Here is a 27464-nt window from a genome sequence, read left to right as displayed (position 1 = left end):
GACCACTTTTCCTCTGGCTCCTGCCCCACACGTCCCCACTGCTCCCCGAGAGCCACCTTGCAGGCTGGGGGGGGGCTGCTCCCCACCCCTGGAGCTGCCCCTGCAGCTGGGAGCTGGGGAAGGAAACCAGATCCCGGGGCTAACGGCCCTGCAAAGCCCAGCCCTTGCCGGAGCAGAGGAGACGAGGTGAAACCCTAGACCCAGGGAGCGGGCTGGCAGGAGGGGGCGAGACAGCTGCAGCCCCCGCTCCCTGCAGAGCCGAGCTGGGTGCCGTGGGGCAAAGCAGGCAGCAGAGAGCAGGGCCTGGGGCTGAAGCCCCCAAACCTCGCTCGCAGGGGCGCTGGGGTGAGGAGAAGGCAGCGCAGAGCCCGTAACTCACTTTTATCTGGTGTCCCGGGGCTGGCCCAGGTGGGGAGGGGGGGTCCCCAGCGTGCCGGGCCGGGGGCTCTTTCCCAGCCTGGGAGCCGGCAGCAGTTGGTGGATCAGTTTCAGGGCGATGCTGGTAGCGGAGTTCACGGTGGCTTAGCGCAACAGTGGCTAATGGGGAACAGATGCAGCAGCGCTTTGTGCCGGAGCGGGGCTGGAGGCACAGGAGTGGGGACGCCGCTTCCTGCACCTGTGGCACTGCCCCCCGGGCAGCGCGCGTCCTCCCCCGGCCCTCCTCGCCCCTGGGAGCAGCCCAGAAACTGCAGCAGCAGGGTCTATTCCAAAAAAAATAATTTATCAGGTCGATATTTCACGTACATAAATATTCATCTCTATGGCTATGTACAGAGGCAGGCAGCGGGGCTCCCGCCAGGAGACGCTTCCATCCAAACCCTGGACACAGCCTGGCGCCCCGGGGGCACCGTGGTGCAGTGCCCCCCCTGCCCCTCCCCACCAGGCAGAGGCTCGCTCAGCCCTGCATTGCTGGGACCCGGCCAGGACTGGAGGCTTTGTGCAGAAATGGGGGGGAAAAGAGCCCGTTCCCCGGGGAGGGGGGCACCCCCTGCGCTGCTGACGCTGGGTGCAGCAGGGAACAGCCCTGCCTGGATCCGCTGCGCGGCATCGCCCTGCCCTGCCCTGCCCTTAAGTCCTCACGCTGGGGTAGGTGAAGAGGCAGGGAGCGAGCGGCAGCGGGTCGTGGGTGAAGACGGAGTCGTCCGAGGAGCAGGTGCTGGTGGTGTCCTCGCAGGAGGGCGAGTACTGCTCGAAGGGCATGGAGAGGTCCAGGTACTGCAGGGGACACACCGTGCCGTCACCGCCCGCCCCGCCACCGCCACCACCACCACCATGCACACCATCCTCATCGTCACCCACCTCCTCTGAGACGGCCGCCAGGATCTTGTCCAGCCCCTCCACCAGCTGCTTGAAGGTGGGGCGCTGCGAGGGCACGGCGTGCCAGCACTCCCGCATCAGCATGTACCTGGGGGCCGGGCAGCGTTAGGGGAGGGGGCACAGCTCCCCCTGCCCGCCCCCCTCCCCTGGCCCCTACTCACAGCTCGTGGGTGCAGTTGGACGGCCGGTCCATGCGGTGCCCCTCCTTCAGCAGCTTGAAGAGCTCCTCCACGGGGATGCCGGGGTAGGGGGAGCCGCCCAGGGTGAAGATCTCCCACATCAGGATCCCAAAGGACCACCTGGGAGCACACAGGGCAAGGGGTCTGGCTGCAGGAGGGGTCTGGCTGCCACCGAGATGGTGCCACCCCCCCCGGAGCACCCCCTGTCCTAAGGATGGGGACCCTCCAGCACACACACACAGCCCCACGGGGCTGCCTCAGCCCACACCCCGCGGCAGCCCTGGGGCCCCAGGACTCACACGTCGCTCTGGTGGGTGTAGACGCGGTCAAACAGAGCCTCTGGTGCCATCCACTTCACGGGCAGGCGGCCCTGCAGGAACAAACCCTCTGCTGAGACGGGGTCCCAGCTCCCCCAGCCCTCGCCCTGCCCCTCGCCCGGTCCCCCCCCAGCTCACGTTGCTGGTTTTCTTGTAGTAGTCGATGTCGTGGACGTCCCTGGCCAAGCCGAAGTCGGCGATTTTCATCACGCTCTCTGCTGTGACCAGCACGTTGCGGGCAGCCAGGTCACGGTGGATGCACTGCCAGGAGGGAAACGGCACCCACAGGAGATGTGAGAGGGCAGCCCCTGGCACACCCCGACCCCCCACAGCACCCCAAAGCACCACCAGCCCCCATATGGCACCGTCACCCCCAGGGCTGGGGGTGTCATCCCTCCCGCCCCGCTCTTTTCGGCACCCCTCACAGGCTGTGCCGGCCCTACCCGCTTGGACTCCAGGTACTCCATGCCGCGGGCCACCTGGTAGACGCAGGACACCAGGTCCTTGAAGGAGAGCTGCTCCTCGGGCAGCGCCGTGATGTCGAAGGTGTAGTCGGGCGTGGGAGGGCGCCGGGCGCGGAGGTACTCGCGCAGGTTGCCCTTGGCTGCGAACTCCACGATCACATACAGCGGCCCTGGGAAGGGTCAACGCTCTGCTCAGCCCTCCTTGTCCCTGTCCCACAGCCCCCTGACCCCATCCTGCCACTGTCCCCTGAAGCCCAGCCTTCCCCGCGCCCCCCTCACCGTCCTGCGTGCAGACGCCCAGGAGGTTGATGATGTTCTTGTGCTTGTCCATCAGCTTCATCATCTCCATCTCGGAGATGAGGTCAGCCAGGTCCTTGTCGGTGGCGTTGTCTGGGGGCAGGGGCTGTGTCACTGCACCAGCTGGCGTGGTGCCACAGCCCGGCACCAACACAGCCCCCGTGCCCGGGGTGCTGCAGGGCAGGGAACTTTCCCTTCCTTACCTTTGAGCATCTTCACAGCCACGGTGACGGCTCTGTCCGGCCGCTCCCTGTCGATGCCGTACGCCTCTGCCCGCACCACCTGGCCGAAGCAGCCCTCTCCCAGGGGCTTGCCCAGCACCAGCCTGGCGGGGAGAAGCAGAGCCGTGAGTCGGAGCCGGGGTCAGCGCGGAGCCACAGCGCTGGCACTGCCAGCCCCAGCCCCCCCCAGCGCCGCGCGGCTCCTTACTTGTCCCGGGGGAACTCCCACTTGGAGTCGAGGGGCAGGTCCAGCTCCACGACCCCCGCCAGCATGGGGGCACAGCTGGAGGAGAGGCGAGTGACGCGCATCAGGGACGTGCTGGACTTCCCAGAGGAGCTGGAGTCCAGGGAGAACTGCGGAGAGAGCGCAGGAGGACCTCAGCCACCCGGCCTCGTGCTTGGGACGATGTCCCCAAGAGCAGGGCTCGTGCCGAGGCCATCAGGAGGGTAGGAGGTGACAGGGGCAGGTGGCAGCAGCAGAGCCAGTCGGCCACTGAGGTCCCCCCAGGGCTCCAGCTCGGCCCTCACCTGCCGGATGAGCGGGAATTTGGAGAGCTTGTGGACCGCCATGGGCTCCAGGGGCTGCTTGCTCGACTGCGTCTGCATCCGGCACAGCACCACGATGATGATGGCCATGGCCACGGCCAGCGAGCCCGACGTGTAGATGATGATATCCGTGTACTTGGCCTCGGGGGGCTCGGCCTCCCGCACCAGCTCCTCTTCTGGAGGGAGAGGAGGCATCATCCTGCGGTCCCTGCAGCACCCAGGGCCGCCCCCAGCCCCGACCAGCCTGGTGGTGCTCCCCGGCCCCCCCGGCCCTACCTGGGAGCACGGTGAGCCAGGCCGACTGGTAGGAGAGGCCGATGGAGTTCCCCGCCAGGCAGGTGTACTCGCCCGCGTCCTCCATGGAGACGTTGCGCAGGTACAGCACCTCCACCTCCGAGCTGTTGATATCCGCGGTCTGCAGGCAGAGCGAAGGACCCTGAGCATCCCCCCAGGGGGGGACGGGCTCTGTGAGCCCCTCGTCACCCCTCTGGGGGCAGCACCGCGGGGCCCGGCCGCTACCTTGAGCACTTGCACGTAGGGCACCCCGTCGGGGCCGTAGCTGCTGCCGTTCACCTCGATGTGCTTCAGCCACTGGATGTGGGGCTGGGCGTCGCTGTACACCTTGCAGAAGAACTCCACGTCGCTGCCCACCAGGGCCGTGGTGTTGGCGGGGAGCCCTGCCTGCAGGATGGGCCGGTGCGGGGACCTCTCTGCAACCAGGACAGCAGAAAAACATCACCCGTGTGGCCCGCAGAACCCACAGCGGGGTCACACCACTGCCTCCCCACCCTCTGTGAACCCCCAGGGACCTGCGGTGACCCCAGCTGCTGCCTCATCCTCATGTCCCTTGGGTGCAAAGGGTGCTCAGACAGAGAGGAGCCGAGCACAGGCTCCCCTACCCCATTCCCAGGCACCCTGCTGGCCAGAGCCCTCACCCAGCACGTCCAGCAGGTAGCTGTAGCGGATGCTCCCGAACCTGTTCTCCACCAGGCAGGTGTAGTTGCCGCGGTCGGAGGGCACCACGCTCTCCATGACCAGGCTCCAGTGCTGGTGCCGGAGCTGCAGCGGGGACGCAAAGTGGGGAGGAACGGGGTCAGTGCTACGGAGCTGCTGCTGAGCGGGATACCGGGAGGGGGGGGGGTTATGGGGACCTCACCCGGATGCCCCCGATGCGGTGCTCGCCCCGGAACTCGCGCCCATTCTTGAACCAGCGGATGCTGGGGCTGGGGCTGCCCGAGGCCGGGCAGCGAAACTTGACGGTGTTCCCCGCGGGGACGGCGTACAGCTTCTTGTCCATCCGGTGCGGGTGGGTCCAGTACGGCGCTGGGGACACACGTGGCGTGCCGTGGGATGGGGCACACGGCACAGCGCCACGGCCCTGCCCGGGGCACCACTCACCTCTGTGCACGTAGACGGGCTCCTCGCCACGGTCTCCGTGGGGGCCGTCCCCATCGCTGTCTTCATCGTCATCGCCCGACGCCAGCGAGTCTGCGGGGGGAGGCAGGTTGTGAGGGATGCCCCCGTCCGCAGGAGCACGCTCCCCCCGGCACCGCCCTGGGCGCTCACCCACGACGGAGATGGTGAAGTTGCGCAGGATCTCCCCGGTGCCCCGGGCCCGGCACACGTAGAGCCCCGAGTCCTCGTAGGCGACCTCGGAGATCTCCAACAAGCTCTGCTGGAGGTGGACGCGGCCCCCCGGGACCAGCGGCCTGGACTCCTTGTACCAGACCACGCTGGCACCGCTGTGGTTGGCGTCGCAGTACAGCTTCAGCACGTTGCCTGGGTCCAGCAGGAGATGTTCCTCCTCCGACTCCAGCAAGGGGCTCTCGAACAGCTCTGCAGCCCAGCAGAGACGCGCTGAGCGCCAGGCACGCTGCTCACCCCCCCGACAGCACGGCCCCGCCACGCACCCGCCGGGAGCACACGGCACGACGTGGCCCGGTGCCCGGCCACAGACACGGGCGAGGGCTGGACTCTGCCCTCAGGCACGGGGACAAGGCTTCCCCAGCGGCTGCCTGGCACCGGCGTGTCCCTGTCCAAGGCCACACAATGCCACCCTCCTTTCGGAGGGGACACTCCTGCAGGAGCAGGGTGCCCGAGCCCATCCTGCCTCGCTGGGGATGGGAAAGGAGCGGGTGCCCTCAGCATCAAACCCTCCTGGCCACCCTCCCCGCAGGGCTGCTGGAAAAGCCAGCACCAAATAATTATTCTGTTCTGTTCTAAACCTGGAGCAGACCCCAGTGCAGCCAGCCCTTGCTGTCCTAGCACACCGTCGGAGCAGCGCTGCGGTGACGGCTCTGTCGTGGCTGCAGGAGATGCTGGGACCCAAAACCCCGCAGCTCCGAGCGCGGCAGCCCCGCAGCCCCTGTCTGCAGGTCCCGTGCAACGTCCCCGAGCCCCGAGCGCTGCGGCTGTCAGCACACGTGTGCACGGCCAGAAAGGAAAGACCCGACCGCTCAGCAACTGCTGCACCAACCCCGGGCACGCCACCGGGCTGCCCGCACGCCATGGGCCTTGGGGACCGAACCAGCACCGAGCCAACAAGCAAAGACCACGGAAAGCAGCGTCCCCGACCCAGGGACCCCCCAGCCTGGCTGAAAATCCCACCCCAGCCGCACTGGTGCAAGGTGCCTCCTTGCCGCTCTCGCACCCATTTGAGCCCACCAGCGGTGGGATGAGCAGAGCGGGGGGCTCGGCGGGGGTGCCCAACCCCAAAGCCCGCTCTGCCGAGCCCAAATCCCAAATCCCCCCCCCTCCAGCCCCGTACCTGTCTCCATCGCCCCTCGGCGGGAGGCGGCGGGCCGAGCCACCAGCAGCAGCCCGGCCAGGACGTGCCAGAGCGGCCGCATCTTCCCGGCCTCCTGCAAGGCAGCGGCAGCGCGGTCAGGAGGGGGCTGCGCGCCCCCGGGGAGAGCCGGGACGCGCCCGGACCCGGGACGGGACGGGGAGGGATGGGACGGGACGGGACGGGGCGGCTGCGCGGAGCCCCGACGGCACGATGGAGCGGGGCGCGGGACGGCGTGGGGAAGGGGACAGGGACCCTGCGGGGGTTTGGGGACCTTGCGGGGGTTTGGGGACCCGGGGGGGACTGGGAGAAGGTGGGGGGATCCTGCCCGTAGCCTTAACCCGGGGGGGGGACGGGGAGGGGACGGCAACACCGGGGGGCGCGGGGAGAGGTCCCGGGCTCAGCGCCCCGCGGACGGGGCGGCGGGGAGGGATGGGGGCGGTGGGGAGGGATGGGGGGTCGCGGGAGGGATGGGGTGGGGGCTCGGGGGAGGGATGGGGGGGTCGCGGCGTTACCGGCGGTGCGCGGCTCCCTCGGCGGAGCCGCCCGCGCGGTGCGGGGAGGACCGGGGCAAAGTCCGCTGCCGCCGCCGCCTCCGGGGCCGTGCCGTAGCGACCCGTACCGAGCCGTACCGAGCCGTACCGTGCTGTACCGAGCCGTACCGAGCCGTGCCGGGCTCAGCGCCCCGTCCCCATGGCGGCCCCCGGCCTGGAGCTGGCTCCGCCGCCGCCTTGGCCGCGCTCTGCCGCCGCCGCGGGCGCGGGCACTTTGTAGGGCGGCGCTCGGGTTACACCGCGCCGCGGGCGGCCCCGACCCCCGCCCCGCCCCCGGCACCGAGCCCGAGCCCGGGACCGAGCCCGAGCGTTGCCGGGCGCCGTTCCCGGCAGCGGGGCAGCGCACCCGCCGGCTAATTGGTGCCGCCGCAATTAGCCGCCGCCTTATCGCTGCCGGGGCCATAAAGCGGCCGTGCGTGACCCCCATTAGGAGCCCATCAGGCCCCGTCGTAAAAACACCGCGGGGCTGCGAGCCGGGACCCGGGCGGCCCTAATCCGGCCCATAAACACCTCCCGGACCCCCCCGCGGCACGCCCGGGGACCCCCGGGGGCACCACGGGCACCGAGGACAACCCCCGGCCGCCTCCTCCATCCCCGGCCGGTAACGGGGACCCGGTCCCCAATCCCCAGAGCCCTCCTGCAGGCAGCGGGGTTCGCAGCCACCCCCATCCCCCCTATGTCACCCCCCGTCATCCCCATCCCACGGGGCCACGAGGCCAGGGCACGGCTCCGGCACATGGGAGCAGCGAGCGTGGCACGAGGCGGTGTCACACGAGGGCTGTGCGGTGCCACCGTCACCCGCGGTGTCACCCACCCCAGGGTGCTGCCCCCACCCCGGGGCGCAGAGGAGCACGGAGCGGCCCCCGCGGCCCCCAGCAGCTGTTCGGCGCGGTGCATTCCTGCCGGCACGCGGAGCAGACGGGAACATCGATTTCACGGGGCAGCAGCCGCCTCCGCAGAGCTCACGGCGTGCCAGAAACACGGGAAAAATGTTGGGTTCGGCTCAATTCGAACCGAAACCGCATCCGAACGGGGAGAACATGGAAATCCTCGGTGAAGCGGAGCCGGCAGGGCCAGCTCGGGGCAGGGCTGGGTGCTGGGGTGCAGCAAAGCCCAGCGGATGGATGCACGAAACCCTGGAGCCCCAGGGGAGGTCGGGGCGAGCGTGGGAGGGGATCATTCCCAGCGCTGGGAGTGCTTGAGGAGAGCTGGGAGCCCATGGGATGGGCACAGAGACCCTAAACCCCATCCAGGTGCCTGCAGTGGGGACGGAGCAGGATGGGCAGACAGGAGCAGGATGAGGGGACCCGCGCTGGCAGCTCGCCCCGTGCCATGCTGGGCATCCCCGCAGACACCGGGCGGTGGGGGCACGGGCTGGGGGCGGCAGGGAGCTGCTCCCCTCCCTGCTGCGGGGCTGGGGGCTCGGGCTGCCTCGCTTGATTTATAACAGCAACTGAAGGCAAACAAAAAGCCCTTCACGGCAGCACGGCCCACCGCCTGCCGCCCGCCTCCGGCAGCACCGCCACGGCCTCCGCCACGCCAGCAGCTCAACAAGGGGGGATTGTGCCAGCGCCGCCTCCCCGTGCCATGGGGGCAGCCCTGCCCCTGCGCCCCCCTTTGCTCCCCGGGCTGCTCCCGTCAGCCGCAGCACCGCAAGGGGCACGTGTCCCCCCCCGGGCACCTTGCTGCAGTGTGGGAGCCCCGACATGGCAGGGTGACCGGGGAGGGGGTGCCCAGAGGTGGGCACGGTGCAGACGGGGCAGGGGGACCCGCTCTGCCCCAAACCCAACCAAGGAGAGGTGATATTTGCTGTTTGCCTGCACCGAGCCGGACCCACGGCCTCGCTCGTGTGCGGGGCCCCGCGGCAGCGAGCACGCACGAGGGGCTGGGCGCAGGGGGCTCCATCCTCCCACCCCTGCCCCTTCCTCCAGGCAGTAAATCATCCCTGCTCCCCTCATGAAAGGCCCGTGTATGCGCTGCCGGCGCAGGGAGCCTGCCTGGTGCCAACAATATTGCTCTTGGAAGGCAGCCGGGGCTGCGGGAACACAGCCGCCCCTTGTGCCTGGCCCCAGCGCTCGCCGCCGTTCCTGCTGCGGTCGCACCTGCGGCCAGCATGAGCGCGCGCGGCCGGTGGCTCCTGGGGGGGCCGGAGCCCGGGGGGCTCTTTCCTCCTGGAAGTTTCTCTTGGCCTCTCCTGAACGGCCGTTGTTTGGGGCGCAGGCTCCCCGCTCCCAGCACCCCGTATGCGCATGGGGTCGGGATGCCGAGGGATTGGGGCCGTGCGAGCACACGGCGGGTGCACGCCAGCCCCAGGCCCGGTGCTCCCGGCTCCCTCCAGCCCCGCTGGCCCCGGCACACGGCAGCCCTACAGCCCCGGCCACAACCCGCAGCCTCTTATCAGCCCAGCCAGGCAGGGCACTCTGGTGGGGCCAGGTCCTGCTCCAGCCTTGCCAGGAGCCACCTCGCTGCTGCTGGCCACGGCGATGCGGGACATCAGGTCCCAGCCCCACAGAATGGGGGCCAGGATGGGAGCTCAGCCCCCGTGCCCAGCCCGGCCGCATCCCTCCGCTCCCCCACATCCCTCTGCCCACCCCGCAGCAGGAGCCGAGCACGGTCCCGCTGGGATCCTGCTGATCCTTATCTCCCGCAGGGAGGGACTGATGGAGCAACCCGGCCCGGTTAAGGTTTAACCAGGCACAACTCGGCAAACATGAACCCGCTGCTCCCTTTGGGGAGGCGAGAACGCGGGGCCCAGCGCAGGGGCTGCCGGGGAGGGATGTGGTGCCCCCGCTGAGCCCCCAGCGTGGCACAGCAGCACCCACAGCATCGGGCACTGTGTCCCTGCCGGGGTGAGCAGGGAGCACCCTGCAGCACAGGGCGCAGCCGTGCCAGGCACAGGGATGGGTGCAGCACGCTGCAGACCCCAGGCATCAGGCTGGGTGTCACTGCCCATCCATGGGCTGAGCAAACCAGGCCTCCAGCTCCCACGGGGAGGGCTCTTCCCACCAGCTCTGCCCCCCGCGAGGCACGGGACGCTCACCCCACGAGCAGCACGGCCACGGCGGGGTGCCACGAGGCAGCAGCAGGGCCACCCCCACGCTCCCAGCCCCTAATGGCAAGCAGGCGCCCGGCCCGGCCTCCACATCTGCACCTGATTTACTTGCTGGAGACAGCGGGGCCACGAGGGAGGGCAGCGGTTAGGGCTGCAGACCGGGGGGCTGCGTTCCCCCCCACACCCCCCGGTGAGGGTGGGATGGGGGTTCCAGCCCCACGCGCCGTGCCGGGGGCCGAGCGGGCTGCGCAGACCGGCCGGCTCCAAGGAGCTGGCTCGGGCACAGGCGGGGGACGGCGGCGCTTCCGCGGGGATGTGGCCGGGGTGGCTCCGTGCCCTGATGCTGCCTGCCAGCACGGAAGGCGCTTGGGCTCGGCCCGTGGCGGGCAGCCGGAGCCCCGGCACAGCCAGGTGCTGCCCGCAGGGGCCCCGGGCGGGAGGCACGCTGGCGGCAGCAGCGGTGTGAGGGGGGAACAGGTGCGCCCTGGGCTCTGCTTCCCCTGGCGCACGGAGGGCTCTGGGCCCAGCTGCCGTCCCCTCGCGCCGCAGGGTGCCCCCGGGTGCTGCAGGGAGCAGGGTGGAAGGGGGGGCTGGAGCGTGGCAGCCAGCCCTGGCAGCAGGATGGAGGCAGAGGGAGGCACAGCTGGCTGAGTGCAGCCACCAGCTGGGGGCTGCGGGCCCCCCCGGAGCAGCCTGAGGGGCAGCGTGCACCCAGCGGGGGAGGGACACCTGTGATTTTGGCACCCCTCTGCTTCAAGGATCAGAGCATGGGAACGGGACAGAGGCAGCCCCACGTCCTCCTCCTACCCTGCACCTGCCTCGGGGAGCGCCTGCACCCACAGGAGGGCTGGGAGCAGCGAGAAACACCACGTCCCTGCTGCCAGGAGGGGACGGGGTCAGCGAGGGACAGGCTGGCAGCTGCCGCCACGCCGCCCCAGCACAGCCGAGCCGTGCCCTGCAGCAGGCAGACGCAGCCCGTCCCTCCCTGCGCTGCCCCGGGGCTGGGGACAGCGCCAGCACGAGGCCTACGCCGTGCCTGGGGACACCGTAGGGCAGGGGGTGCAGCTGAAGGGTGTGCTGCTGTGCCCCCGTCATGCCCCGGGGTGCAGCAGTCCTGGGGCTGCCTCAGCTCTGGGGCCTGTGTCAGGGCAGCGAGCACAGCTCTCTGCGCCAAGGGGTTCGGAGGCAGGAGGCTCTGCCATCGCCCTGCTCCTGTGCTGCCACGGGAGGGCTGGAAAAAGCCCCGTGCCCCCTGCCTGGGACGGATGTTTTCAACACAGGCAGCACAGCAGCCTGCAGCAGTGCCAGCAGGCTCCGGGGCCAGACTGTCCTGTCCTCCCCTCGGTGGCACTGGTGTGCTCCAGGCCACGCTGACTTGCCAGAGCAGCGCAGAGGAAGGCACCTACCGGCTCTGTGCAGACCTCAGGGGCCTTGGGGTGACAGCAGAGCCTTGAGGAGGGCGGCTGGGAACAAAAACCTCCTGCCCCTAACGAGTATTTGAAAGGGGTGCGCGTCCTGTGGGCTGAAGCGTGGCAAAACAAACCAAACCAGGAAGGGTTATTGCAGAGAGACAGCACCCAGCAGTAGTAATAAACACTCTATTTGGAGAGCTTCACCTCGGGGAAACAGCAGATACATAAACATCGTGTACAGGGGGAGGCAAAACTGTCGGCACACAGCGCAGTGACACACCGGGCTGGGCAGTGCTGGAAATGGATCCCTCGTGGTGTCAGCGCACAGCACATCCAGCAGGCACCTGCACTCACACGGCGAGGCGAGAGCTAAGCAGCGGAGATCGGCGTTGGAGGCCACCCAGTGCCACCCGGCGCACAACGCTTCCTTCAGCTCAGTTTTCTGCTCGTTGATCGGCCTGCGAGGTTTAGAAGAGCCTCCCCCTCGAGCAGGAGGCGAAGGTCAGACCTCAGCGGTAGAACAAGAGTGGAAAACGTCAGGAAGGCGAACCCAGACCAGCAGGAGCCTGTCCTAAGGGGAGGTGGCAGATCCTGCGCAGGGCGAAGGCGAACAAAGCTCGTGCACAGCCTGGAGCGGGGAGGGGAAGGCAGAGATCAGCAGCCAGCTCTCTCCTTGCTTAACCTGCCCGGCGCACGCTGGATTTTGGAAGTGCCTGCACGGCCTGGCTCTCGGCCTCGCGAGGGCGGCAGCTGCTCCCCCTGGAACGCAGCGCGGGGAGCGCAGGGCCCCAGCCTGCCCCACTGCAGCTGCTGCGGCTCCGCTCAGCCCACCCTGCTCTGCCAGCCCCACAGAGTCCCAAGAGGGGCCAGATCCCCGTCCTTCTGCCCCAGGGAAGGACAGCAGCAGGGTGTTTGCCACGGGCCAGCAAAGTTTCAGCTCCTCAGAGGCACCGACGCTGGGATGAAGCCGTGGAGTGTCTGACTCGGATCGCTGGCAGCGAACACGAGGCCAGCCCGGCACACACGGCTCTCGTGGTGGGCTGGCGGAGCACAGACAATGCCTTAGCTCAAGGACAAAACATCTAAAGAACTCACCCAAAACGCACAACAGTCTCAGATGCCTGCCCTTCCTGCCGGGGGCTTTTCTAACAGATCTAGTACATTAGCACCATGAAGGGACCATCAGCCTGAACTCCCGGGTTTGAAATACAGAACGGCCCCTCTCCAGGCTGGGACGAGTATGTAAGAGCTTTGAGGAGAGGGCTCGGGCAAGGAGTGTCTAAGGAAGGACTAACAAGGGCAGGTTTCCAGGGGATTTGTAGTTTTTTAGTCAGCTAACAATTTGGCCAAGTTATACTACGGTCTTCTATTGTATCTAGATTCGTTTCCTCTTTTTTTTTTTTTTCTTCTTAAAATTCTCTTTTCCCATAATATTTTGCTGGCAGTAGGGAAAATGCTGCACTTAAACTCTGTCAGGGCCTGCACGTGAAGCGAACTCGCTCTGCTCACCCTTCGCCTGCTGATCGCATTCAGACCTTGGAGATCGCCACCAGCGCCAAGTTGGGCTGCAATTTGTTTAAGTTACAGGGGGTAAAGACACACACGGTGAATCATCACATACACCTGTTTCCATAGGAAACCAGGCTAAACAGTTCCTTCCTTCCACATGGAAATCCTCAGAGCAGAGGGCTGAGCTGCCTGCAGAGCCAAGAGCTCCCGCTCCTCTCTCAGCCCCCACTCCCACCAGCAGCAAGCTGTACACCAGCGATCGTGACGACTTGTTAGACACCGAGACAACAGAGCTCCAGAACCGACGGCTGCAGTGCTGCGAAAGGCTCCAACGGCAATCGGTGGCTCAGGAAAATCTGCACACGAACCTGCCCGGAGCAGGCAGGATGGATGCTGCGCTGGCACTTCTCATTTGGGGCCTGTAAGAAGCCAGGCAGCCCGCACAGCGTCCCCATCCGTGCCGCGTGAGCGCTGCTTGCTGCGATCTAGGAGTTCTCCTCCAGCAAAAGCCGCCTCCGAGCGCGGGCTGCTGGCCTTCCAGGTGCAGGAACCCGCCGCTTGCTCTGGTGAGGGAGGAGGTGGCCGTTGCCAGCCTGTTGCCAGCCCCTCCTTATACCAGATACACACTTCCTCGCACACCGCACCCACCTTCACAGGAAGCAATTACACAATGAAAACTACTCTAAGGGAGTGAAGTATTTGCTGTCTACCAAGTCTCTTCCAGCTGGATCCTTTTTCGGACAGATTCAGTCCCCGTTCTGCTCAACGGGTGCATACAGGAGGGTAGGGCTTTGCTTATCCAGAGGGATAATGAAACCATTGTGGGCTGGCAAAGGACGTGCGTTCTTGGGCCACCAACACAACGCCGAGAGCAGTGCTGCAGCTCGCTCTAGAAGTCTTGGCTGAAGTAGCTGTAGCCTCCCGGGGCAGTCGACTCTTCCCGGACGTACTGCTGGGGGGGGAACGGTCCTACAACCGGCACTGCTCCTGGCATCCTGCACGTCCAACGGAGCAAGGGGAAGAGAAAAGGGAAAGGAAACAACGTCAGTCACTCAAATCTGTCAGCTGCCATCACTGCTCGGCAAGCACGGCTGTCAGCGGAGTAACAACCTACTACAGACAAGTCAGCCACTTGCCAGAAAAGCTTCCAAGTGCTTCCTTACTCTGTGTGTAAACAGACACCTTTAGCAGGGCAGAATTAGCTAGTGCACAGCTCAAGGACCGTTAAGTGCTTCCACTACAAGGCAAGTATCCTGGCTCTTTTCAGCCTGCAGAAGCTGGCCTGGAACAGCGTTTAGCAGCTAAATCCAGAAGCAGCTTTCTGAAAGGGAGCTGTTTGGCTGGAAAAACTGGAACAATGTCCATGTCCTTAAAGGGAACGGCTATGCCTGTGCACGGGGAACACCTTCAGGGTTTCTTTCTACAACAGGACAAATTCAGGCTATATGTTTGCCATTCACTGATCCTGCTGTGCTGTCCAAGAGATGAAACTTTCAGAGGGGGACAGGCAGAGCTTACATGTATGTCTTCCAATCAATTACTCCACAGACAGGGTGCAATGGGGCTGTTATTCCACAGACACACGACAGAAGATCCCAGTTTTCCTCCTAGCCCCTCTGGGAAATCTAGCTAGGAGTCTACCACTTCAGGTAGGGCTTCCTAATGCCTGTCTTTAACAAACTGTCTAACCAAGAGAGGTCCATTACTGACCCTCTTTAAGGTAAGGCACTGAAATTAGAGAGCAGAACTTTGCCAGTGTCCAGAGCAAGTACATTTGGTATTAATCATCCATCTAGCAGCCTAAATTTTAGAGATGAATAGTTTTCAGGGGATGCCACTATTTAAACTTACCAGCTGTAGAATGAGTTCAGCAATATAGCCCGGGTTTCTGGAGCACACTGACTACACGCCAGATTTTAAAAAAGCAACTCTAAGACTAGAATGGCAAGTGGATCTCCACTGAGCCAGTCTTCAACTAAATTAAAATCTTGGTTCTTACAGAAATGCCGTTTAACAAGTGTCAGGCTGGATGTGTTCGCTGCAAAGATCCATGAACCACTGAGAACCAACCACCACTGAAGGACGCTTCTACTCCAGCAGCATCCCCGAGCTGTCTGCAGGGGGAGCTGCTGAAGAGGCAGAGGGGATGCAAACCTCCACTAGTTAGCTTGGCTTCACGACAAACAGCACAAGCTTGCACAAATTTTATCGGTCTGCTTGTGAGTCAGCTTGAAATACACACACAAAACTGTATTTAGGTTAGATCTAAAGCATTGTTTAGGTTATATCTAAAGCATTGTTTAGGTTATATCTAAAGCATTGTTTCAACAAGGGTGGAAGCACACTGGAGGGGAAAGTTACTTACTGGTTCTTGTGTTTGAAGCCACTGATGTGAGCCTGGTACTGCTCTATGGAGTTCAGCACTATGTTACAGGTGTTGCAGGGGTACCCCTTCCCGGCTGAAACAGACAGCAGTGTTAACACACAGCTAGCCAACAACTCGGTGCCCGAGGTAGGGACAAGATGATCGATCACTTGGTGCCTCAACCGGCTGCTAAACAAAGACAAGTAGCAAATCAATGGCCTGAGCAGACAGGGAGGTCACAGAACCCAGGTACCCCACCAGATACCGGTCGGGCCCTGGTTGGTGATAGGAGGGAAGCATTAAGCCAGCAGGCCTTCCCCGGGCAGAACCTGGGTTTGTTATCTCCAAAAACAAACACACCTTTCCTACAACCAGTTCACACTATCAGATGAGGTGAAAATGCAGCATTAGGAGACCAACCCTGCCGTTATGCTGCCTCTGCAACTCCAACTCCACTTTTTTTTTCTTTCCCAAATGCCCACTTCTCCTGATCTGTTTGTCTCATCACAGAAAACAAGAGACACTTAATTTGTAAGCTCGACACGTTTCAATAATAATAACAAGAACACAAAAGCAGCCAGAGGAGATTATACACAACATCAGGTTCCACAATGCAGCATTCTGCTAAGCCTTGCTGCGCTGCCAGTTGAGAATATTGAACTCTGTCCGCAAGCAGTTTAGTTACAGCCGGTGTATCAGTTAACTGGAAAAAAAAAAAGTCTCCAACAATAGTTGTACCAGACAGATCAATGGCTTTGATCCCAGCTGGAGTTGTCACTTTACACAAAGTTCTGGAGGTCGCAGATAGCAAACGAGCAAACATGGCAGCAGAGCTCACCACAGAAGCCTGTGAGAGGGGAAAATCCTGGCACTTGTCCCCAGGGCATGAAGTGCTCCCAAACTCAGGCTCTCCTGAGAAGGGCTTTGCCTTGGAGCCTCACAAAGAAAACACTTCCCTAAGGGGAACAGGGACGTTCACCCTAGGGGTGCAGAGCAGCATCACCAAGGGACACAAGGCCCTCACGCCCACCTCCCTGCACCATCCAGGTGGGAAGAACTGTGCCAGCACACCAGCTCGGTGTGGCTGTTAGCAGAGACAGGGAAACGCGTCCCTGACTGCAGCCCATCACATCAGAGCAGCCTCACATTACAGCTACGGCTTGGAAACCTCGCCTGGAACAGCTGAAGTGCCACAGAGGTGTGGATGGAGACACTGGTTTTGTGAGGACTTCATGGAGGACATCGATCACACAGCCAACAGCACTGCCCGCTTACCCAGCCTGGGCCGGGGCTCCCGAGCCTGAGTCACAATTAAACAGAACCATTGATCAGGCCCCATTAATTAGGTAAAGAGCAGCTGAATAACACAAGATGCGAGGCACCTTTTCCATCTCCCACACGACTACACGATGTGGGAGAGAATATTACTTGGATAATTGAGCCTCATTTCTCCTAAGTGCTACCAGTAGCTAAAAGTGGCCCACAAAGAATTAGAGTAATTAATCTTCTGCTTACGGGCGTTTTATGACAGAGAAAGAAGCTCTTGAAGAAGATTTTAAGGTGATCTGTCTGCTTATCATTTACTTGAAGCATCCGGCAGGTGCTAGACTTCCTGCTCCGACGGAAGGCTGCTGGGAGGGACAAGGGAGTTTGCTGCGAGCTCCTGATGCTTTCCCTGGGCTCCAAGGCTTTCATCAGGCCGGAGTACTCACAGGGAACAGAACATAAACCAAATGAGTTTCAACTGTCTGCCTAAAGTTCCTCCTTAATAGCTCAATTTTTTCCACATTCCTGCTTGCTCTGGAGAGTTGCATTAGTTCATCAGATGAAGTGCCCACACAGAGGCAGAAAGCATTCAGGGAGAAATCTCTCTGGCTTTCATGTGCTTTGAAGCAGCAGGTGCAGTAAAACCTATTTCTTCCTTCTTTGGCTAGTCCCCTCTGAAGGCAGTTTTTAAGCATCAAATGCCACTTTTATCTTTCCATTTTGGATGCAATCCACCTAGCTAGAAACAGCACTGGCCAAAATCCCTGGATTATCCGCACAGAGAATAAAAAGGCCACGTACCTGATTAGACAACATCGCAAGAACACAACCCAGAGCTTGCCACAAGCAGCTACAGCCTAAAACCTCTCCTGCTGCCAGGGGGTTACGCTGTCAACCAAATCCATCTTCCGGTGCATCATCAAGATCCTGCGAGACCACGAGCAATTCTCCCTGCTCCCTCCACACGGGCTCTCATGCAGAGACCTGTCAGACACGCAGTGCTGCTCTCCCACCCTGCCCTGCAATTCTTTATTCGCCTGCTTGCTGAGAACTCACCCATAAAGGACGCCGCCGGTGCGTCAGGAGTTCGGCCGTAGTGTGCCATCAGCTTGTGTTTGGTCTCTTGCTTTCTGTGCTTCTTGCCTACGTAATGCTGTTTTGCCATAAGGGGGTTGTTGAACGTGGCGTGGCAGAGGGTACAGAACTTGTCGGGGTCAGTAATGTCCTTGTTCTCTTCGTTAGGAGACGCGGCAGAGGTGGGGAGGGCAGCAGGATGTTTCTGTGGGGGTGTTACTTCTGCAGGGTGAAGCCAAACTCGTGGTCAGTCACAGAACTCAGATGCAAAATAAAAAGTCATTTTAGTTCCCTAAACCATGCATTAAACAAACAAACAGACCCCAAACACCCCAAAAGCAAACCAAGTCAGAGAATGTAAGAACTCTGGACAAATTGATGTCACCCCTACCTCTTCCCTTCATACTCTGGGTGCGTGCTAAGACAAATCCCTGTAAGGGGACTGAACACCAGGGAGAAGCTTCCTAAACACCCGAGAGCTCCTCTCACACCCAAGTGGCAGGCGTGCACCAGACTGCTCCCGTCTCCTGCCACCCTTGGGACGAGCACAGCCCCAAATTTCCCAGCTACACATCCCTAGCCTCCAGCCATCTGCAGCTCAGAAGCCCCTGAGCCACAGAAGCTGTACTTTACACCCGAGCGGCCCTGCCCAGTTCACCTTACAGGCGTTTCACTGGTCACTCAGGTTGCTGTGAGCTTTTAGCAAGCATCACATCCCGTGACAGGTATTTCTACAGCTTTCCCTGGCAAGCAGCTCTGGCCCATTACTTAAACGCAGGGATGGTACAACTGCTGAAAGCTTCACTTCACCCAAACAAGAAATAAAAAACCACCCCAAACATGCTGCTTTTAGTCAATGCCAGCCTACCAAGCAAGCTGCTGAGAGGCAGCAGTCTCTGGAGGTGTGCTGCTGGCGTGCCTCCTTCACAGGCAAATGCCCAAAACGGCTCACACCTGGTGTCCAACGACACTTCCCAGTGCAGACTCACTGCGTGCAGCACTTTCCAGCTGGCACGTTACAAGTGAAGGCACTGCAGTCATACCTTCTGCTTTGGGGGACTGCTGCTTCACGTTCTTGGCGTGCGTCTTCCCCAGGTAGTGAGACGTCGCCACCGCCGGAGAGGAGAAGGTCATGTTGCAGATGGGGCAGCACTTGTTCCTGTCCTCCCCGTTGCTGCCTTCCTGCTTGCTCTCCTGCACACAGAACCACAGAACAGCTGAGGCTGGAAGGCACCTCGGGACAGCACCTTGCTCAGCCTTCTTGTCACAAGAAAGAACGCTGAGGCATTTAAGAAAACAAAATAAATTGAGACACTGAGATGTGAGGTTGGAAATCTGACTGAACAAGAGTTCCATGGTGCAGCACTCACTGACCGGACAGCATTCCTGCTTCAGATTTCCTTGTCATCTTAGTGAACCGCTCTAGGCAGAGGGGCTGTCCTGGCCTGCGTGGGTTGAGGACAAGGTTAACTGTGGGACTGCCAGAATGGATCAGCCAGCCTTCTGCTCCCCACGAGGTGTGAGCCACGCAACACAAACACCACTATCAGCTGGGTCATCGGCAACACGATGCTGGCTGAGCAGGCAGCAGCAGTCATTCCTAAGCCTAACACTATGTGTGAAGGCATCCTCCTTTATCCCCCCCTCCACCCCCGCTACAAATGTTTGAGGGTTAGGGATTAAAGCTGAAGCAATCATAAAAGCAGAATCTGTTTCCCAAATGAGTCACGGGGCAGACAGATGGCAGGGTGGAATGTGCTCCTCTCGCTGACCAACAGGCTCCAACCACTGGCTGAAGAAACTGAAACAAGTAAAAACAGAGTTGTGCCAGAAAGGGAAGTCTGGCGAGTTGTGAACCCTGAAACTACTTGTAATGAAATTAAACATTACGCAGGTGTGATGAGACTCCTGACTTTGTTATTCATGAATTTGCTGCTCCTAGTTACTTTACCCTGTTTTTTTTCACGTAGTTCACAGGGAGACTTTCAGTACAAGGCAGTGGGCGTTCCCTTAAGTGAATGAGGCAATGGGAACCGCACTCACCGTGACAAGGCACAGCCACAGCAGCACAGAGCCCTTCCCAGGACCCCTTTCTCCCATCGCTCACACAGGCACAGGGGTCCCTTGGCAGCGTTTAGCTGAGACCCAGTGTCATGAACCCGCCGGGCTGGGCGCGTTGCCTCACCTGCTTGGCATCCACCTTCATCCTCTTGCCGGGTGCCAGCTCCTCCTCGCCGTGGATGGACAGGTAGCGCCGCACCTTGTTGGCGTGCTTCTTGCTCTGCGGGGCAGAAAGCGGCTGGGGCGGCCTGGAACAGCCTGGTACTGTGGGACATGGCCCAGTACGGCCCGGTACAGCGGGATATGTCCCAGTATGGCCCGATACAGCCCGTTATGGCCTGGTACAGCGGGACATGGCCTGGTACTGCCTGTTATGGCCCAGTACAGTGGGACATGGCCTGGTACAGCAGGGTATGGCCCAGTACTGGCCGGTACAACCCGGTACAGCAGGACACGACCCGTTATGGCCTAGAGCAGCCTGATACGACCCGGTACTGCCCAGCACAGCCAGTTATTGCCCTGTATGGCCCAGTACGGTGGAGTATGGCCCAGTACGGCCCAGTACAGCCCAGTACAGCGGGACACGGCCCGGTACGGCCCGGCTCACCTGGTAATGCGCCAGCCTCTGCGACTCGGAGATGAGCAGCGCGCTGCACACCTTGCACTGCGCCTCGGTGAAGATGTGCCCGTTCTCCCGGATCAGCCGCTCCACTGCCGGCACACAAGCGCTGTCAGCTCGCTCCGGGCCGGGCCCCGGCCCCGTCCCGGTGCCCCCGCCCTGCCCCCGCTCCCCTCACCTGCCTCCCTGCCCACCGGCAGCGCCGCGGCGTCCCCGTTGCTACCCGCCCCGTCCGCCATCTTGGCCGCCGCCGCCGCCACAGCAGCTCTCGCGAGATCTCCGCGCTCCTAGCAACGGCGCAGCGGAGGGAGCGGGGGGAGGCGGCTCCCCGCGCCGTCACGTGCTGGCGGAGGGAGGCCGCGGCCGCCATGTTGGTTGTGGGCAGCGGGGGGGAGGCGGCCCGGTGTGGGCCCCGCGGGGGCTGAGCGGCGCCGTTAGAGCCGTGCAGGAGGGGCGGTGAGGAGCGGGAGCGGCGCTTGAAGCATCCTGCGGCGGGGTGGGCTGCGCAGAACGAAGCCACGCTGCGCCTCTATGTTTATTTCCTGTTGAAATCAGTCACAAGAAGCCGTGGGGCGCCCCGGCAGCCCTTGAGGAGCTCGGAGCGGCGGCAGCCCCCCGCCTCTGCTGTCCCCTCGGTTCCCCATGCCCCCTCCCGCCCGCTCCCCTCAGCCCCCCGTTGCCAGCCGCGCCGCCGCCGCCCTCACCCTACATGGCGCCGCCCGCCTCGCCTCGCCTCCCCTCCCGGCCACGTGACGCGACGCCGCCGCCGCCATCTTGGTTGAGGGCAATGAGGCCTCCGCCGCCAACTTGAGTGCGGGTAAGAGACCCGCTGAGCGGGGCCGGACCGGGGGGGGGGCAACGGGAACGGGCCGGGGGGGCGGCGGTGCCCGGTCCCGGGGTGCGGCCGAGCCCCCCTGTGGGGCCGGGACAGCCCCGGGGCTGCCCCGCCGCTAGGCCCCGGCCCTGCGGGGTGCCCATGGGGCCGTTCCCCAGCGTTTTCCTATCGCCCACCCCACCCCAATGCCTCCTGGGGGGGCTTTTTTGGGGTTTTGGGGCTCCACAGCCCGGCCCTGCAGTGCCTGAGGGCCCTGCGGTGGCACCCATGGGTGAGGGGGTGGGGGGGGGCCGGGTGGGGGGGGGTGTTGTGGGGTGGTGGGTGCTATGGGGTGGGGAGTGTTATAGGGTGGGGGGTATTATGGGGTGCTTTGGGGTGTTTTGGGGAGGGTTCTGCCCCCCTCACACCTCCCCTTGCAGAAAGGGGCTGCCTCTGGGTCGCCGAGCAGTCAGCATCTCCCACACAGCCTGGCAGCCGCCAGCTTGGGCCATCCTCACATCCCTTCCACAAAGAGCCCGGCTCTGCGATCGGACAAACCCCAAAAACACCCCCCGTGAGTCCTGTGGGGTGCTGCGGACCTCGACGCCCCGACCGCCAGCTGCTCGTCGTGCCCGGTCCCCGCGAGGCGGGGGGGTTGTTTACAGAGCGCCAGCCCGGGGCTCGAGCGAAACTCATCCGGGGCTGAGAGTCATTCATCTCTGGCTTCGTTCTCCAGCATTTTTCAAGCTGTCACAGCTTGGCAGGTCTGTAGCTGCGGTGTCAGGATTTAGAATTATTCTGTCGGTAATTGCTTTCTGATTCATCAAAGTGATGGATGAGAGGGAAAATGACAAATAATCACAAGTTGGGGATCTTCAAGGATATCCCTAAAAATGTGACTGGAGAAGCGCGGCGTGCGCGCGCGGCCCTTGTCGGGAGGTCACCTTTGCTGTCAGAGCGTTTACGGAGGAATTCTCTCCAATTCAAAGTTGTAAAAAGAGAAAAAAAATTGGAAAACGAGTCCACGAGCCGAACTGCAAAGGTGGTTTCAGGTAGTGCAGGCTGGCCTTTTTCGCTGAACCCCAGAGCAGACATCCCCAGTGCTGCTGCTTGGGCAGAGTGCTAAAAGCAAAACGCAGCCTGGCTCCCTTACCTGGGGAAGGGGGTGTGCTCCAAGGCTTGTTCCCTTCCCGCAGCTACATCAGCTCGTCTAATAAAAGCTATTACTGCTCTCCTACTCAGACTAGCACAGCTACAAGTGATCTCTCACTTGTCTTGTTCCCTTAGTTACGTTTACAGAGACTCTTTTTGCCACGAGTCCCTTCATTTTCAGAAGCCTCGTGGGAGTTGTGTGGTTACATCTCTTACATTTTTTTTCCCTTCTCCTCTTTAAATGTTGGAGGTAGGTGACTCATCGTAACTCCAGCTGATATTTCTCAGTGATCTCTTATTTAGCACAGTGCAGCAGGCAGAAGATCTATTGCATGGAGGGGAGCTGTGATACCAGAGTGGATTTAAAAAAAAAAATAATAAAAAAGCGTGGCAAGTGCTTGTTGCTGTTTGCTTTTGTTTAAGTGGTTTACGGGCTTTCTCTCCAAAAATAGTGACCCTGCCTAGGCGCACGTACCAGGGACCAGACGTCATGCCAGAAAAGCCTGCCTGCGTACGTGGCTCTGCTGATAAAGGAGTGCCCCTCCTAGGTGGGCTCCCTTCGTGGGGGCAGCTCTCAGCAGCTGGGTGGGAGGCTTGTTTCGTCTCTCTGGGCAGAGGGACAAGATACTATTTGGAGCAAAAGATATTAAAAAAATGGAGAAAGTGTAATGAGGATTTTCCGACAAAAGCCAAAGTTCAGCTCAGCTGGAGCAAAACAGCTTTGTTTTGCAGGAGCTGCTGCTTTTCTAAAGAGCAGCGCTTGTTTTTATTTCCCCTTCGTAAACAAACGTTCCTGGGCTGCAGCGATGGTCGCCCTGCCCTCGCTTCGGGAGCTACGCGTGCGATTTGTGCGAGGCTCTGTCTGTAGAGGGCTCAGCAAGCCCTCGGTGCCAGTCCTGGCTCACCAGGACAATCATCTTTTGTGTGTGTGCTTGGATTTGCCGAGGAAGGGAGACAGGGAGGTTAAGGGAGCTGTGGCAAGCTGCAGAAAACACAGAGGCAGCGCGTGTGCTCCCCTTGCTCTTAGCTTGCTGCCTCTGACAGTCGATGGAGGGGCACGCTGCTGTCCTCGGTGCTATGTGGGCTTTGGACCTCTTGTTTACTGGTGTAAACACACAGCGCTGTCTGCAGCTTGCGGTGTTGCAGAAAAGGGTTTGGCTCCGTGCTGGATAACGCAGGGTCTTTTATTGTGCCTTGTCTTATTTTTATTCTAGCTCGTCTTTATTCTTATTTTAGCTCCGAGCAGCACATCTGAGCTATTTCAGTGGTCGCGAAGGAAGGCAGAATGATCCCAGGAAGGACGCTGGGCTGGGACCTGGCCAGCTCCTGGTGCTCAGCCTGCTTCTCCAGGCTCTTTCAGAGCACGTCAAGTTACCTGCCAAACCAAACGGCAAAGGAAGGGCTGCTTTAACTCCGTGTGCCACCCCGCTGCTCTCACCCGCCAGGATCTCATCCCGCTCCTCTCGCTTAAGTCCCTTTTGATGGGAGCAGCCGGCTCCTCTCTCCAGCAGGCTGGCAGGGAGAGGAGCCGCTGAAGCACTGCCTGGTATTGTGTGGGCACCTGCCCTCGATTGTGCTGCTCCTCCAGCGCTCGGGTTTGTGCTAATGATGCTCAGCGGGTTCCTCCCTGCTCGTCAAGTGCCTTCTTCAAGCGGGTGGCACAGGCACGTCTGTGCGGAGGGCTTCCGGAGCCTGATGCTCGTTGAAAAGCCCAGGCTGCGAGATAAGCCCCTCGTCTCGTTTCCAGCCTCCCTCCTGCCTGTGTTCTCCCCCTCCGTAGTGCTCTGGTTCCCCGGGGCAGCTGCTCTGACAGCGAAATAGCTTCCTCTGAGGGACCTGCCTCTCTCCCCCGTGCTTTATTCCATGGAAAAGCTGGCAAATGGTCGTGCTGCTGTGGCTCCTCGTTCTGGCGTGTGAACCTCTGCTTGATTCACTGCCGGGGCCCTGTTTGTTCTGCACCACAACGGGGAAGGTGTGGGGATGGGAAGGAGAAGCTCAGGGTGGGGATTTGGGGAGGGAGACCCGCTGTGAAATGTTGCTTTGGAGCAGTTTGCCGAGGAGCTTCAGCAGGGGAAGCTAAGAGGAAAGCCTCCTCACTTCGGAGCAAGGGCACTCAGAGTGGCTCTTGTCTGCCTTGCCGTTCCCCTGAAACCCCTTTCAGCAATCAGCTCTGATAAAGCATCCTTAACGAGATGAGCGGTGACAAGTGCGTGTGGCTCCCAGTACCGCTAAAGCTACCGCACTTTGTAATAAGGCTCTGATGCCTGGGGTATTTTGCCTAAAAATAGAGGAAAAAAAAAAAAAAGGGAAGAAGAAAGGGATGGCTATTGGGGGAAATCCAAATCAGAAGGAAACAAATGGCTTTCAATCCTTCCTCCTTGTTTCAGGGTGAAGGATGCCGAGGAGGAGGAAGCCCGCAGAGGGCCCTGACTCTCGAGGTCAGGATGGGGAGGAAGAGGAGGAAGAGAAGAGGAGCCCGGCCAACGCCAAGAAGAAGCGCAGCTTTGTGGATGCGTTCATCATCATATCTGACAGCGATGGAGAGGTCAGTGGTCAGCCTGCAGAGCCTGGGGCCTGTGCTGGGCCCTGGGAGAGTGCCCATGTGCTGCTCTCGCACGGGTCTGTTGTGCCGTCCCTTCCCTTCCATGTGAGGGGAACGAAATCCTATTTGACTAGGAAATGAGCGGCGCGCTTGGTGAGGGTGAGTTATGAGTCTGGGATTTGATAACCAAATCCGCTCAGAACCGAGTTTGAAACGTAATTTCCAAGTAACCTTTCCTCAATCCCTTTACAAATCTTTTTTTCATAATTTTTATTTGATTGATTTCCAGCTAAGCCAGAGAAACATGATTCTGTATTATGTGCAAATAGATAAGAAAATGATTCAGAACGCAGGCTTGCGAGTAGCTCTGACACAGCTGGTGTCTGGTAAACCCATCCTGAATTACAGAAGTCGGAGTTTTTAACCCACTGCCACGGGGCATAAAGGTGCTCTGTGGGTGGGTGTGCCTGGCTATGACACAACAGCTAGGTCATTGATCCCTCACGTCATGGCATTAACGTCAGCCATGCCCTAAAACAGTGCCTAAAATTCGTGCCTGTTACACTGGTGTTGGGGATGTGTACAAAAACTCCCCTCTGGGAGAAAGCCAGAGCCCTGAGAACATGCCCTCAGCTTGGGGTTCACAAGAAGAAATTATTGGAATCTTTTTTTTTTTTTTTTTATGTGTGACTGTTGAGGCTTTGCTCTGTCTTGCCAGTGATTTGGGCTCCTAAGCTGCTTTTTGTAATTCCACCATTTTCAAAAGCATTTCAGTTCACTCTCAAGCTGTAGATCTTAAATCAAGTCCTTTTCGCTCCCGCATCTGGAGCATGAGTCTCTACAATAAGGCGATTATCATGTGAGGAGGGGAAAAGCACTAGAAATAAACAGTAGAAAGCTGTAGGGCAAATGATATTGGATGTTTTTTTCTTCACATTGTCTGAGTTCTTCTCCATTGGGAAATTCCCTGAAAGAAATGGAACATATGGCAGTAATAGTTCATTGGGGTTAAACCCTTAGCTCTGCAATATGCTAAGTTAACTTCAGATGTCTGCTGCATCACTGGCCTTTATTGTGAAACCTATAAGGGGAAAAAAAAAGAAAAAGAAATCAGCAGCTATAAGAGATGCTGCAGTACATAAAAGATCAGGACCTGTTATTGCCGACAATTATTCATCTCAATGTGCACGTATCTGAAAAAGAGGAAACAAACGTCTCTTAAAACACATCTATAAAAAGGTTAGGCTCCCTGACTGTTCTGTAAGTTTGTCTATAAACAATAAATTCTGATGGCATAATCGGTCATATTACAGAAAAGGATATGCTCAGAGAGGCCGTTAAAGAGCCAATTAGGTTCTGTTTAAGTGACAACAGTTCAGTCGGTTGAATGAGTGGATTTATTCAGTTCAGTCTCCTGCTTTCTGTGAATCATCGCCTTCCAGATCTAGCGCCACAGTCTCTTGCAATGTTGTTTTCTGCAAAACCACCCAAGAATCTGATTTGCATGGAATCTCAAAAAAAAGCCCTGTCTGGCTTCTGTAACTGTCGCAGCTCTTCAGCGTACATCAAGTTGAATTTCAATTTCAAACCTTGTAACTGTTGTTCTTGCTCTGGTAAGACCTTGTTATGCGCTCAAGAAGAGGTGTGGGAAGCCCAGATCAATAGCAATTTTAGAGAACAATACATTCTCAATTAATCTTGCATCTGTTAGGACATGGTTCCTTATGAATCAAAAGCTACAAGGACAATTTGGGCATCATTGATTCAATGGCTTTCTTCCTTGGCAGTCTCTTGGCAGGTATCTATAGAACAAGTCCCTAGTTCTGCTTCCAGACCAGCAGATCTTGTAGCAGCTGCACCTGGAAAGCCTCCAGCTTCTCACTTTTGATGATCTTTGGCAGACTGCCTCTCCCAGGAATTTTTCAGTCATGCTGGATTATCAAGCTCATCCATGTTATTTTGCCAAATTCTCTTTCTTTGCTCATGTCTATGCTGGCATCTGCAGAGCTGCATCAGAAGGAATTTTTCTGGACATGGGGCTTTCTGATCTCTGTTATATATAATCCTGGATTCGGGGAACTCTTCTTTTTTTGTGTGTGGGGGGGTGTTAGACAAATTAAGAACAGGTTACGGCTTCGTGGAAGCACGAGGAGATGATTTTCTTTATGCTGACTGCCTCTCTGAAAACACAGACACAACGGATGATCAAAGTGGTTCCTGTCTCCTCTGACTGTTTAAATCCTGCAGGGAATTGGTTGCCCGCGACAGAAGATGGGTAGCCGTGCACCTGAGCACACAATATTCCAAATGCTGCCCGACAGAGCTCTCGTCAAGCACAGCAAGTCCTGCTCTGTCTCGTGAACCTCTTGCTTGAGCTGGGTTGTTGCTAAAGACCCTTTGACCCCCAAGATTTTCTGAAGAAAAGCAGCAGGAGGCCTGCTGAAGGACGAGTGTAGGGCATAGCCAGAGGCTATTAGTTGTGCTAATTTAGTTGACGGATCTGCAGTCTTCAGTGCAGCGGATCCTAAAATGCTGCTGACCCGCTGTGGGACCTTGCAGAAGACTCACAGAAAGGTAGTTTAACCCATTTCTTCTTGGTAGATCCCTCAGAGAGCTGTGGGAGTACCTGCTTTCTCTGGTCCCATTTGCATGAAGTCTCACGGGCTCTTTCTGCCTGCTCCTCCACTCAGCAGCTCCACCGTCCCTCGGGGAACGTGATGAGACCTGAGGGTGGCAGTGCCATCTGCACGGCGCCCAGGGCCTGCCTTCCATGGGTGTGGAACATCCCTGTGCCTGAGTATTCCCGCTGGGAGATGTTCAGGGTCTGGGTAAATAGCAGTGTTTGTCAATGTCCTGGATCAGCTGATGCAGGTTTTGGGGAGAGAGGGGGAGGAATATTTGGGAATTGGCCGGGCTGC

At 60.1% G+C, this 27464-nt stretch overlaps 3 protein-coding genes across 13 annotated transcripts in view; 1 reads left to right on the top strand and 2 right to left on the bottom strand.

Annotated features, from left to right (window-relative positions):
* Positions 1-700: 700 nt before the first annotated feature.
* FGFR4 (fibroblast growth factor receptor 4) lies at positions 701-7156 on the bottom strand. Of its 6 annotated transcripts, XM_084535258.1 has the most exons (18): positions 6769-7155; positions 6109-6202; positions 4908-5177; positions 4740-4829; positions 4498-4664; positions 4277-4400; positions 3861-4051; positions 3618-3756; positions 3324-3517; positions 3004-3149; positions 2778-2899; positions 2557-2667; positions 2257-2447; positions 1952-2074; positions 1796-1866; positions 1479-1616; positions 1300-1405; positions 701-1215 (listed from the first exon to the last, which is right to left on the bottom strand). In XM_084535258.1, exons 1-18 carry the CDS (start codon positions 7105-7107, stop codon positions 1069-1071), a joined length of 2763 nt encoding a protein of 920 aa, XP_084391384.1. In that variant the 5' UTR covers positions 7108-7155; the 3' UTR covers positions 701-1068. The 6 variants fall into 6 exon arrangements, with proteins under 6 accessions (XP_084391384.1, XP_084391383.1, XP_084391387.1 ...); XM_084535257.1 differs by having other exon boundaries at positions 4498-4829; positions 6769-7156; XM_084535261.1 differs by having other exon boundaries at positions 4498-4829; positions 6789-6911.
* Positions 7157-11316: 4160 nt separating this feature from the next.
* On the bottom strand, positions 11317-20348 carry ZNF346 (zinc finger protein 346). Its single transcript, XM_084536117.1, has 7 exons — positions 20217-20348; positions 20027-20130; positions 19544-19639; positions 18402-18552; positions 17341-17580; positions 15019-15112; positions 11317-13648 (listed from the first exon to the last, which is right to left on the bottom strand). Exons 1-7 carry the CDS (start codon positions 20275-20277, stop codon positions 13543-13545), a joined length of 852 nt encoding a protein of 283 aa, XP_084392243.1. The 5' UTR covers positions 20278-20348; the 3' UTR covers positions 11317-13542.
* Positions 20349-20479: 131 nt separating this feature from the next.
* The window catches only part of UIMC1 (ubiquitin interaction motif containing 1), a 36597-nt gene continuing 29612 nt past the window's right edge, over positions 20480-27464 (top strand). For 2 of the 6 annotated variants that reach the window (XM_084536116.1, XM_084536112.1), the window contains exons 1-2: positions 20484-20855; positions 24392-24549. In XM_084536116.1, coding sequence (XP_084392242.1) covers positions 24400-24549 — 150 coding nt within the window. In that variant the 5' untranslated portion in view covers positions 20484-20855; positions 24392-24399. Of the gene's footprint in view, positions 20856-21292; positions 21617-23267; positions 23551-24391; positions 24550-27464 lie in introns of those variants that run through there. The other 4 variants (XM_084536110.1, XM_084536115.1, XM_084536109.1 and 1 more) reach the window with 4 other exon arrangements.

Source organism: Aythya ferina (assembly GCF_964211825.1).
Source record: "Aythya ferina genome assembly, chromosome: 14".
Taxonomy (NCBI): Eukaryota; Metazoa; Chordata; class Aves; order Anseriformes; family Anatidae; genus Aythya; species Aythya ferina.
The sequence above is the reverse complement of the archived record's forward strand: the minus strand, read 5'-3'. Positions and strand labels throughout refer to the sequence as shown.

Bases quoted from the DNA above. Each gene is read 5' to 3' on its own strand.
- FGFR4 (XM_084535257.1), bottom strand. From the start codon at position 7,107: ATGGGGGTCACGCACGGCCGCTTTATGGCCCCGGCAGCGATAAGGCGG. The intron at 3,518-3,617 runs GTAGGGCCGGGG...CTCTCCCTCCAG, and splicing joins CTGGCTCACCGTGCTCCCAG to AAGAGGAGCTGGTGCGGGAG. The intron at 2,448-2,556 runs GTGAGGGGGGCG...GACCCTTCCCAG, and splicing joins GGGCGTCTGCACGCAGGACG to GGCCGCTGTATGTGATCGTG.
- ZNF346 (XM_084536117.1), bottom strand. From the start codon at position 20,277: ATGGCGGACGGGGCGGGTAGCAACGGGGACGCCGCGGCGCTGCCGGTG. The intron at 19,640-20,026 runs GTGAGCCGGGCC...TCTGCCCCGCAG, and splicing joins AGAGGCTGGCGCATTACCAG to AGCAAGAAGCACGCCAACAA. The intron at 17,581-18,401 runs GTATGACTGCAG...TTCACCCTGCAG, and splicing joins GCAGTCCCCCAAAGCAGAAG to AAGTAACACCCCCACAGAAA.